The 12,850-nt window shown below is 40.2% G+C and overlaps 1 protein-coding gene across 1 annotated transcript in view; it reads right to left on the bottom strand.

The window, feature by feature from the left end:
• The window catches only part of IARS1 (isoleucyl-tRNA synthetase 1), a 118,415-nt gene extending 116,202 nt beyond the window's left edge, over window positions 1–2,213 (bottom strand). The window contains exons 1-3 of the mRNA XM_004714603.2: window positions 2,088–2,213; window positions 704–860; window positions 349–468 (exon numbers count right to left, since the gene is read on the bottom strand). Coding sequence (XP_004714660.1) covers window positions 349–468; window positions 704–860; window positions 2,088–2,206 — 396 coding nt within the window. The 5' untranslated portion in view covers window positions 2,207–2,213. The remainder of the gene's footprint in view (window positions 1–348; window positions 469–703; window positions 861–2,087) is intronic.
• Between the last annotated feature and the right edge of the window lie 10,637 nt (window positions 2,214–12,850).

Raw genomic sequence — 12,850 nt, 5'->3', positions numbered from 1 at the left:
GAGTCAAATTACTATTACAAGAATGGGTCCAAACTTCAATTTTCTTTTAATATCTGGATTTTTGAATTGTGATATTCAAGCTAAGCTGCTTCTGAGGGAGATCTGGATCCTGTCACATCCTATGACTAGGGATATCATTACAAAGCGAAAACCGACTCAGCAAAGAAATCACTTAAAGCTAAAACAGTTGTAAGAGGAAGCCAAAGACCCGTTCTTTGATATACACATTGTCAATTCTCTTGTACCACACCTCACATCTTATAAAGATACAAAGGATCATAAACTGTCAGTTACTATTTAGAAACTTAAGTTTTATTCATTTCCTGGAAATAACAAAACACCACGTACCCTCCACTCAGAAGAATACCTCATCACAATCGCACGGCACTGCTTGTTATACTCCACAATTCCCAGCTTGGCCACGTCTTCTGGTCCTCGGATTCCTAGTGTCTTATCAATTTCATATTCCTGAAAATTTGTGATAAAACTGTTAACATTCTTGCCCAATTAAATGATTATAACTGAATAATTCTAGACATTAAAACAGACCTAAAAAGTCAGTTCTCAGGAAATGACATGTGATATTTTTATAAAAATAAAAGTTTGACATATAGTCAAAATCCATCATATTTTCACATTTAAAATCTGGTGCTTTAAAAAAAAAACAAACTAGAACACTATAAGGCTACAGAGTGAAACATACCACAGGTAAACCATGGCAATCCCATCCAAACCTTCTGTCAACATGAAATCCACTCTGATGAGCATATCTTGTAACTATGTCTTTAATTGTCCCTGCAAGTATATGTCCATAGTGAGGCAATCCAGTTGCAAAAGGAGGTCCATCATAAAAGGTAAATCTAATACAGATAATAAAAATCATTACATTAAGTCACTTTAAAACAAGAAAGCAAAATATAGAAAACATTTTTCTATAGATAGCTAAGGTCACAATGGAATTAGAAAACAGCAAGAAGTTTCTGAAAATTAAGTATGTGGTAAGGGTCTACATGTCGATCACAATCATCCAGTCGATTGCAAATGTAGTGTGGGTAGATCCCATGGGATTAAAAAAATAGACGTAAACCTATCGTCAATCTCGTCACTTATCTGATATATAGCATATAGCGCAGCCAATCAGATCCAATCTTAACGTGCCAAATGCATGCGCAAACAACTGTGCTAAATGTAGCAAAACTGACAAGTTATCACCAATTTTTAGACCTTGGTTTTTTTCTCTTAAACTAAGAAAGGGGATTAAAGGGAGTGGGGAAGCTGGACCAAGTAAGAAGACAAAAATGCATCACTTTCATACGGAATGGGAGATTTTGACACTACAAGCCGACATTCAGCTGAAGTCCAGAGCACAAGAACTGTCCTAGAACTTACTTGCAGAGAGAAAGAACCCAAACATGAGAAAATGTGCTACCTCCTTGACTGCATTCTTCGGCTCTACTTATTTATGTAAGTCAGCGTTTTCCCACATAAAGATCATTAAGTCCAAGTACCATTCCACCATGAATGATCATTTGGAAGTGTGCTTGAGGCTGGCTGTCAGCAGCTACTGTCCAGACTATGCATCCCTGGCTCATTCCATTCAGTGTCCCTGGCTCATTCAAATCAGTGCAAGTCATCAGAGAAAACTCAGGTAATGACCAAAAATGTACATAGTTCCTTGTGTTGTGTTGTGCAATAATGAACTCATGCGGTTATGCAAGGTACATAAACGTATATTATACATATAAAGAATTCTCAATGCATTTATGAATAAATGTAATAAATAAAAATATATTTATTTTGCATTTTTGTAGTTGGTAGATCACTTTGACTTGATCATTTTACAAGTAGCTCACATGCTGCAAAAGTATGAACAACCCTGGTCTAAAAAGTAGTAGTGATGATAACAAAATTGTAGAGAAAGAGGGTACTATCCAAACTATGGCCTATTAAAAAAACTGAATCTACCATTAACTTAGAACTAATTCACTTGGCATATACTGCTGGTACCCGTTATTAGTGCTATAAAACTCTGGGAATACAAAAATGAGTAAAGAGATTTTTTTTTTAAACCATAGAAATCTGCTTACCGTGGTCTATGTTTTGACTGCTTTAAGCATTCCTGAAAACAATTAAATTTGGACCAAAATTGCAAGATTTTCTCCTCTTCAGCAGGAAAACTGATGTTTTCTGGAACTTGGTGAACCATTTTGCTGCAAGAAAAATAAAATGCATTGTTTTCAGGAGAGATGTTAGGAATAATACATACATAGTGCTATGTATGATACTACATAGTTTTAAAACTTACTGCTTGTGTTAGTCAGGATTGACTAGAGAAACAAATTCATAGATACTAATGTGTATAAGAAAGCTTTATATAAAAAGTAATTGTATATTAAGAAAATATCCCAGCTGCGGTAGTTAACATAATCTGGTGTCAATTTGGGACTTGAGAGGATTAAGAATGAAGGGGTGGGGTCTAGTCTGTCAATTGGGTCATAGCCAATGAGGCCTTTGTGTGGGCATGGCCTTCCCCTGAGGATTATGGGAATTCCTATAATTCCTCCTTGGAGGCAGGAGACCTCTCTCTGCTCACTCCCTTGGAGACACTCTACTGACAAGACTCAAGACTCATTCTCTGAGAGACGCTCTACTGACAAGACATATGGCACAAGGCTGATAGACCCCATGGCCTGGGAACTGGAGGATCTACATGGAGACCCCTGCCAGTGCTTAGATGCTACTACCGTCATTTGATCCACAATACTTTGCACCTGTGATCTTCCTGGATTCGGTGTCCTTGCATGTGTTTCATGAGTCTGAAGAGGACTTTATAGATTAGTAATGGGCGTATGGGCTAATATCGGACTTAAGGACTTGATCTGAACTGGGATGGAATGTTTTCTTAATATTCAACTGCTCTTGTATATAAAGCTCTTTCCTTTACATATATGAGTCTCCCTGGATTTGTTTCTCTAGTCTATTGGACTAACACACCAGCCCAGTCCAGATCAAGTCCATAAGTCCACTATTAACCCATATGTCTGATACCAGTCTATAAATTCTTTAGACTCACACCACACATGCAATGATGCCAAATACAGGAAGATCACAGGCCAGTGGGTGGAAAGTCCTGTGGATCCAGTGGCAATCAAAGCATCTCAGCACTGGCGTGGGTCTTCACGTGGCTCCTCCAGCTCCAGGGCTCTGGCTCCATCAGCATAGCTCCATGTATCTTGTCAGCAGGAAGACAAAGCAGAGATTGTGGGCCTGGCCTCCACTGTGCTATTTATCTCCTTAGAACCTCCAAATGAGGTCATCAAGCAGTGACCTGATTGACAGGATAAACACCACCCCTTCATTCTTTTTTAAATCATTTTATTGGGGGCTCATGCAACTCATCACAATCCATACATACATACATCGTGTCAAGCACATTTGAACATTTGTTGCCATCATTCTCAAAGCATTTTCTACTTGAGCCCTTGGTATCAGCTCATTTTCCCCACTCCCTCTCTTCCTCACAAACCCTTGATAATTTATACATTATTATTTTTTCCCCGTAGATAGTTAAAATTTATTGTGTCAACCTGGCCGATAAACACGTGGGGCTACCTGAAGGGCAGAGAGATAAATGGCTCGGTAAGCCTCGCCTTTCTAGTTCTCGGGTCTCTTGCTTTATGATGGTCGGACCAGGGTGCAGCTGCCTTAGCAGTTCCCTGCTTCCGCTGGCAAGGCTCACTTCCTGCAAGACATCCCACATAGACCTATCCCGATGCAGATATGGGTGCTGAAGCAGCTGTGCGGAGACCCCCTGCAGTGCTGAGATGCTTACACATTCACTGATTCCGCTTTCCTCCTGCAGTCAGTGTCACAGTGCGTGTTTTGTGAAATGGAGGAGGATTTTGTGGATCGGTGTCAGACATATGGGCTAATGTTGGACTTGTGGGCTTGGGCAGTACTGGGTTGTTGGGATGTTTTCTTGATGTGCACTTAACCTTCATATAAAACTCTCTCTTATATATGAGTTTCTGTGGATTTGTTTCTCTAATGCACCCAGACTAACATACATATCTTACACTATCCAATGTCTTCCTTCACCCACTTTTCTGTTGCCTGTCCTCCAGGGGAGGGGGGTGGCTTACATGTAGATCATTGTGATCATTTCCCTTTCTCCCGCACCTTCCCCTTACCTTTCTGGTATCATTACTCTCATTATTGGTCCTGAGGGGTTTATTTGTCCTTGATTCCCTGTGTTTCCAGTTCTTATCTGTACCAGTGTACATCCTCTCGTCTAGCGGGATTTGTAAGGTAGAATTGCCACCCCTTCACTTTTAATAGTCTCAAATTGACAATAGATTACGTTAACTTCCACACAGCTATTGAGATAAAATCTACATTCAAATAGTTTTCTTTTAAAGTATAGAATTAACTTGGTTTTGCATATTCACAAAATTGTGGAATCATAAACACTACCTAATTCCAGAATATTTTATTACTCATCTAGCCCCATTAAAAAAAACTATTAAGTCACTCTTTATTTCTTTTATGCCCCTTTAGATTTGCCTATTCTAGACATTTCATATAAAAGATATCACATATGGTCTTTATGACTGGCTTCTTTCACTACTCATTTTTCCAAGGTTCATTTATGATGTAGCATGTATCAGTGTTTATTAATTTTTATGGCTGAAAAAGATTTTACACATTTTATTTATCTTATTTATTGGTTAACAAACATATGGGTTGTTTTCACATCTTGGCCATTATGACTAACAGCGCTGTGAACAGTAATGTACTAAGTTTTCCTATGCATATGTTTTCATTTCACCTGGAAATATACCTAGAAGTGAAGTTGCTGGGTAACATGAAAACTGTGTGTTTAACTTTGGAAACTGCCAAAGTGGCTGTCCCATACTATTTTCCCCTCAAAGTATAGCAGGGGTGGGAAAAAGGGTTCCAATTTCTCTACAACATAAGTAAACACTTATATTCCCTTTTTTGAAAAAAGCCATGCTAATGGGTGTGAAATTATATTGACAGGTTTTTGTTTTGTAACATATATATTTTACTAAAAGGTTTAAATAGTTGATTTTATTGACAATACAAAGCATTAGACTATCTTTGGTTGTACAGTGTACATTGGTAAGATCAGACTCCTCAGCTTGGTTGTGCTGGCAATGCCGGTTAAAAATGAGTGTACTGCCATGACAAGACAGCTAATGTGGTGGTGCCAGATAACCTTGAGGGTCTGGGAGTTAAGGAATTTAAGGCTGAAGTTCCTCAGGAAGCATCTGTGCTCACAGAAGGACCTTCATCTCTGCAGAAATGGAATTCTGTGGCCCAGCTTGGAAAAGGGTCCCTCATTTTACCTGGCATGGAAGCAAACTGTAGTCACAATTTGATTTCTTCAGGAGTCTCGTTTGGAAACTTTTATTGGTCCTGGTGATCTAGAGGCTAAAATCACGTGTTGGTGGCACACTGTTCACCTGAGCACTTTGGTAGAGTGCTGATGGGAGGAGCCTCAGCTTCTAGAGTGGTGCCAGCTGATGGTCCTGTCACAGCAGCAATTCCTCCTCAAGCCGTGTGAGGTCTTCCCTGAATGTTGGTCTCATTTCTCCTGGCCTCCTCTGCTCTGGCTGACATTCCCCTACACAAGTGGACCAGATTATACCCAGGCTTGCCAATGGCAGAAGGAGGAGTGCACAGGGCCAGCCACCAGGCTTTGTTTTGCTTCGTGCTTGATGAGTAGCCACCTGACTGAAGTGTAAAACAAGGTGGAAGAGCAGGAAGTGCAGGCTGAACTTGGGGCTCCAGGGCTGGTTGCCAACATGTAATGTACCCATCCCCTAAGGCAGGTGTCCTCAAACTGCGGCCCGCCGGGTGTTTTTGTCCCATTTGTTTTTTTACTTCAAATTAAGATATGTGCAGTGTGCATAGGAATTTGTTGTGTTTTTTTTTTTAAACTACAGTCTGCCCCTCCAACGGGTCTGAGGGACAGTGAACTGGCCCCCTGCCCTAAGGCTTAGCAGTGCCTCGGGGGCAGCAAGAGGCTCAGTGAAGTGGTTAGGTCAAAGCTGCCCAGAGATTGACTCAGGAACACAGGGCAACCATCTGGCCTGCAAATCTGTCACTGATGGCAGAGGACAATCGGAAAAGCAGGTGGAATCACGCAAGCAATCTTGTTAACTCCAGGTGGGTTGCAGCTACTCCATCTCAAACCTCTGTGAGTCAGTGATAATCTGGTAACAGCCCAGAGAGGGCCAAGTACCAGTCCTTTCTCTTCCACAGTGCAGTGCAAAAGCATTTTTTTCTCTCATTCTTTTGCTGTGTCACCCCCAAGAAAAGTGTGAGCTGGGCCAGTTGGGCTTTGCAGAGTTGGAAAATGCGGCACAAGTACAGTAGGGCCTTTGTCAGCACTTGTCCATCTTGCAGATGCTATCCTGGCCCACTTCATTCAGGTTGGTCAGGCAGGAACTAATAAAATAAGGCAGAAGTCAAGCCACAAGAGAAAGCGGTCACCTGTGCGCTCAAGGGACATTGGTTAGGGATGGATCTGCCTGGTCTAGGTGATGAGCTGAGCCAGGTGCAAGACCAAGGCCAAACATCAGGGTGTTCATGCAGTACTGGCCCTCCCAGCTGCAGACAAGGAATGAAAAGCAAAGGGGCTAGGACAACAGAAAGCTGTGAGTAAACATGGGCATCACAAAGTTGAAGTGCTGGCGAAGAGGAAGGAAAAGCTCAGGCTTCAGGAACAGCTGCTTTCCCTTCTGAATCATCTCAGCCAGGTTGGGTGGGGCAGACTTAGCCCACCTAAAACACCATGAACCCACACTTGGTATTGACAAGTTCTGTGTAGCAGCACATGGTTCAAAAAAGACTATGATTAGCCTTGTGCACATCAGCAGATTCTCCACGACTATAGGCACCCAACTTTCCCAAACACTGCAGAGTTGCACCTCACTGCTCTGGGCCTGCTTTTCAGGCACATTATCTTCACAGCTAAATTAACTCAACCACATCTCCAGTAAAGGTCTGGAAGACGCCTCCAGGGCCAGTTGTTAAAGGGGTGTTACAGGAAGTAGAGCTTTTGCTGGAGGAAGAAAGACAGAAGCCCCTTTGAATGTTTCTGGGGGGCTGGCAGCTTGTGAATGGGCCGAGGGTGCAGGCCTGCTTAAGTGTCAGGCTGCTGAAGAATGCACGTTGGTACTTCAGCAGCAACCAAACCACCAGTACTTGGTGCTCAGTAGGTATGAACAACTACTTTGGCTGGCAGGGCTCCATCTTCTGGGACATCTCCAGTGAGTAGTGGTGATATCACATTTCTATGAGTTTCTGAGCACTAGACCTCTTGGTAGGTAGGGTCTCCACATTCACAGACATCTAGTGGGAGATGTAGCACTTCAAGAGGCTGGTGGAATAGAAACCATGAGGCAAAGGGCATGGCAAGGGTCCTGGGTGCAGATGCCAGGATGGACCTCCCAGTATTAAAGAAGAGCTGGGGAATGGAGGAGTCACACTGCAATTTGTGGACAGGAATGACAGAATTAGGCATAGTATAAAGTCCGTAAGAGAAGGGTTGTGGGCAGTGGTTGCTGAACTATGAGTCTTGAGGTGAAGAAAAACATGCACCGTTCAAATGGAATTAGGGCCAGATTGAGGCAGAGGCCCCTGGAGCGATGGTGGAATATTAGGCCTTGTTATGGTAAGGAAGGATGTTGAAGAAAACTCACTCCTGATTGGAGGACTTCACAGAAGGTAGGAGACAGAAAAGTTAAGCTGGTAGTCTTCAGTTTATATTTTATGAACTGACTGCATCATAGGGCCACGAGGGTCTAGAAACTCCATGGCAATGCTGTGTGCTACCAGGTCTGCAGAACCCTTGTATGCAGCAGAGATTCCAGCCCAGAAGGAAGTCATCCCGACTGCCGAGAAGGTTCTCACTGCCATGGTTACAGCTCTCTCACTGGCAAGTCCTCAAAGACTTTAACTTGTCTTGGCATTAGGCCTGCCTCGCAGTGAAGCATTTGCTATTCACTAACGAGTTGCCACCCAAGTGATGGAAACATCTGATTAGTGTGTCAGAGTAGGATCATACTCCCAATGACTGATGTTCCAAATGCAGATCACCAAGCTTTCGTTTGAGGCAGCACTGGGTAGAGTGGGAGCTCCCCAACAGTAGGAAACTGGGTTGCCTGAAAGCGAGGGAAAGCCAAGGTAAGGTCGGGCTCCTGCAGAGAGTCTAAAATGGTCGTCTTAGGCGGCCACTGTGACACCCACATCACAGGTTGGGGAAAAGACAGCGGTAAAAGTGGTCTTTCTGAAGGCCAACACCAATCATTGGCTTCTTTTTAAACTGTAGTAAACATACATATTCAAAAAATACAAGCCATCAAATTTTTCTACATAATCAGTGTCATTAATTACACTCTTCAATTTGTGCAACTATTCTGAGTACCAATTAATGGAAACACATTGATGATCCTTATGGTTCTAGGGTTTCTATTTTTAGGTCTTAAAAACACCTTGAGTTTGTTTTTGTACATGGTATGAGGAATGGTTTTATTTCATTGTTTTGCAGGTGGGGATTCAATTTCGCAGCACCCTTTATTCCCCGCTTTATGTGTTTTAGTCCTTTACCAAAAATTAGGTGTGTCTGTACTTTGTTGTATTTCTGGGTGCTCTGTTCTAATTCATCAGTCTATAAATCTATTATTGTACCAATATCAGGCTGTTTTGATTATCATGGTTATAAAACAAGTTTTAAATCATCAAAGAAAAGGCCTCCTCCACTGCTTTTTAAGAGTGTTTTGTTTATACTGGGTTTTAATTTCCACATAAAGTTGATTAGTTTATCCATTTCTTTTAAGAATTGTGCTGGGATGTGGACAGAAATTGTATGGAATTTAGAGTGCTTTCGGTAATAATGACATTTTCACTACACAGTATTAAATCTTCCTGTGCACAAACATGGGACATTCTTTATTTGTGTCTTTGGGTTTCTTTTACAAGTGTTTTATAGTTTTCTTTATGTAAATCTTATTTGGTTAGATTTATTCTAAGTACGTTTGAAGAGTTGTTACAAATGGTATTGTTTCTATAATTCCCCTTTAGAGTCCTCTTCTTTAATATACAAGAATTTAACTGATTTTTGTTTGTTGATCTCAAAGCCTACTACCCGTTGCTAGATTTTTCAATTAGGTGAAGCAATTTTAAAAATCAAATCTACGGGCTTTTCTATATATAGGATTATGCAGTTTTGTTTCTTGTGTCAGTATCTGTGATATCCTATATATCTCTAGCTATGACTTCCAGGATTATCATAAATAAGAGTGATGATAATTCTGTCTGCTCTCATTAAGAGAGGGAATGTTTTCAACTTCTCTCCATTAAGTGGCATGCTAGCTGTTGCTTTTGCATATATGGCCTTTATTGTGTTGAGGAACTTTCATTGTATTCTTATTTTATTAAGTGGGTGTTGAATTTTTTTCAAATGCCTTTTCTATACAAGTAATATAATCGTGGTTTTTTTCCCCTTTGTTTATGTGTTGGGTTTCATTGATTGCTTTTCTAATAGGGAAACATCCTTGCATATCTAGTAAGAATCCCACTTGATCATGATCTATTATTTTTTTAAACGTTTGCTTGGATTATGTTGGCGATGGAATATAGATGGAAATTTTACCATCTATATTCATAAAGGATCAAACCAAACTCACCACCATCAAATTAATGCTGACTCGTAATAACCCCACAGGAGAGAGTAGAACAGCCCCTGTGTGTTTCTGAGACATAACTCTTTACATGAGTAGAAAGTTCCATGTTTTCCTGCTCATAAGGGAAAATGGTCTATAATGTTCAATTCTTGGTGTCCTTGCTTGGCTTAGCTATCAAGATTATACTTGTTTCATAAAATTAGTTTGGGTATATATTACCTTTTTCCATATTCTGAAATATTTTACATAGGATTGGTATTAACTTCTCTAAATGCTTAAATTCCATAGTAAAATCATTTGGTCTCCAAATGTTTTATGTTTTGAGTGTCTAATGATCATATTTATTTCTTCTTGTGTAATAAGTCTGTTGAGGTTTTCCATGTCATTTTGGGTTAATTTTAAGCAGGTAATGTAATTTTAGAAGTGTAGTCATTTTTTACAAGATTTTAAATTTTATTGTAATACCATTTTTCATAATGTATAATTACCTTTATCATTTCAGTCGGTTCTGTTGTGACGTTGCCCATTTCATTTCTTATTCATAATATTTGCAATTTCTCTTTATTAGGTTTGACAGTAGTCGATTTTGTTAATCCTTTCAAAAAAGCAATTTCACGTCTTGTTGATTCTTTCTATTGTGTGTTTGTTTTCTGATTCATTTACTTTTGCTCTAATCTTTATTTTTCTTCTAGAGTTTGAGGGTTGGTTTTGCTGGTGTTACTCTAATTGTGGTAGTTGATGTGTTCGTTCAGCTGTTTAATTCTTTCTTTCATTTTGATGTGTGCACTTATTGCAGTAAATTGCTTTCTGAGTCCTGCTTTTGCAGTGTTCCAGAGATTTGGTCTATTGTGTTTTCTTACTCATTTGTCTTAAGCTTTTAATTGGGCTCTTTATTTCTGTAATTACTCGGTGGTTTTTTAAGTAAAGTGTTGTTCAATTTCCATAACAGGCTTTTGATGGTTGAGTTCAATGGCTGAGTGCTAGTTTTCACATTTACTAATGCTTGATTTATGGCCCAACATGTTATCTAGTCTGGAGTATATTCCATGTGCACCAGAAAAAAATGTATTATTGATTTTCTTGTTTGGTTATGTGTTCTTTGTATGTCTATGATATCGAGGTGATTGTGTTGTTTAGTCCTTCTGTATCTGCTGGTTTTCTTTCTAGTTCATCTGTCTTTGCTTAAAAGCGATGTATTGACGTCTCCTAGTTTTATTTTATTAGGGTCTATATGTCTCTTCAATTCTGCAACAGTTTGATTAATGTATATTAATGGTCTTTCATTGGATGCATAAATGTTTCTTATGGTTATCTGTTATTGCCCAATTGTGGCTATCATCTTGATATAATTGCCTATTTTGTCTCTCACGATGGCTTTCATTTTGTTGTCTGTCAGAATTAATACCACAACTCCTTTCTTTTGACTATCATTAGATTGTTTAATTTTTCCATCCTCTGATTTTTTAAGCTGATTTGGCTTATGCAGCCACTTCAGTGTACCAGTTTTTGGCAAAAAATAGCATGCCTCTCTTGCTCCACGCACCTTACCCAACTAACCTCGCTCTGTGCTTCTTTTTGTCTCCATGAATGAAGAGGGACATGAAAAAACAGTGATTTGATGACTAGAAGAGTTGAAGAAAAGAGGGAAGTGCTGTCAGACATCCAAACAGATGAATTTGAAAAATGTTTCCAAGAATTGAATGGTAGATTTGACAAATGTAATGGAGAGTACATTGAAGGTGATGGGTTGTTTTGTAGAACTTAAATACATAGCTTTGAAAAAAAAAATCTATTTTCAGAGGGTTCGCTCTCCTGTGCCTGATGCAAGCCATGGTATTCTCCACTGCATCATATGCATGCGAAAATTGGGCATCGAATACGAAAAACCAAAGATGACAAGCATTTATTGTGGTACTGGAGAATACTGAAAGTACCATAATGAACTACTACAAGACAAACCGGTTTGTATTGGAAAAAGTACAGTCAGAATGCTCTGTAGAGGCAAAGATGGCAAACTGTCTTACATACACTTTGGACTATTTGTCAGGAGAGACGCCAGTCCCTGGAGAAGGATATCATGTTTGGTACAGTGGAGAGGCGATGAAAAAGAGGATGTGTAGAAAACTGAGGACTGGGAAGAGAGTTTATGTAGGCAAATTAGAGAATTTAATTTGCTCATAATAAAGAAGTCTGGAAGGACACGATTCTGGTGGAGGAAGGTGCTCACATTTGTGAGTTGGAAATGAATCTGTTAGATTCTCCTGACTAAAAATCATTCCCACAATCTCCCCGCGATAATAGTGCTACTGTTAAGATGATTCTTAGAAGCCTGGAGGCTATCTGTACTTAAGAGCAATAGGGTTTAAAAAAAAAAAAGAGCAATGGGGTGGCCACCCTTCCCAAATAGTTGTCCACCATTCTCAAAGCACAGCCTACTTCCTTCTGATACGCATCCTAGATTGTTCCCACTGGAGAGAGCAGAGACATCCAAGGTTGAGTCAGCTCAGGGACATCCAGGTTTAAGGGCAGTACCTGCCGATCCAGTTAAGTATGTATGTACTAAACTGGGCTTGCTTCTAGCCCCAAGACTACAGAAGTCTTTTAAAGAATTTGCTCTATCTTGTTCCTGGCTTCATGGAAAGGTGAGAACTCTGCATGCTTCGCCTGTCTCATTAGTTTCCCTCACTGCACAAGCGCTCCTCAGGACACTCTCAGTTTTAAGGCCTTACAAAGAAAGCACTCAATGAGACAGGCTGACACAGTGGCTGTATTAATGGGCTGAGGTATAGGAACAATTGTGAGGATGGCACAGTACCATGCAGTGTTTTGTTCTGTTATGTATAGAGTCACATACAGCCAACTCAATGGTACCTTAACAAGAACAACCTCAAAAGAAGAGACCTCACATCAACTGGGATCAGTCTTTCAAGATAAAGGGAGAAAAACTATGCACTTGAAGCATACATCATTGAGGTAAGGCTGTGCCAAATCAACAGACACTCCACAGGAGGAAGAAGGGAACCTTACTTGAAAGTTAAGTCAAAATCAGGGGATGTGAGTTAGTTACTTTATTGTGCCAACCTGGCCTATAAACACATGTGGGGTTAATTGAAGGGCAGAGAGATAAATGGCTCCAT

This window comes from Echinops telfairi, unplaced genomic scaffold, assembly GCF_000313985.2.
Source record: "Echinops telfairi isolate 266 unplaced genomic scaffold, ASM31398v2 ScPeMD7_27;HRSCAF=92, whole genome shotgun sequence".
NCBI lineage: Eukaryota > Metazoa > Chordata > Mammalia > Afrosoricida > Tenrecidae > Echinops > Echinops telfairi.
Note: the sequence above shows the minus strand (reverse complement) of the source record. Positions and strands in the feature narration are given on the sequence as shown.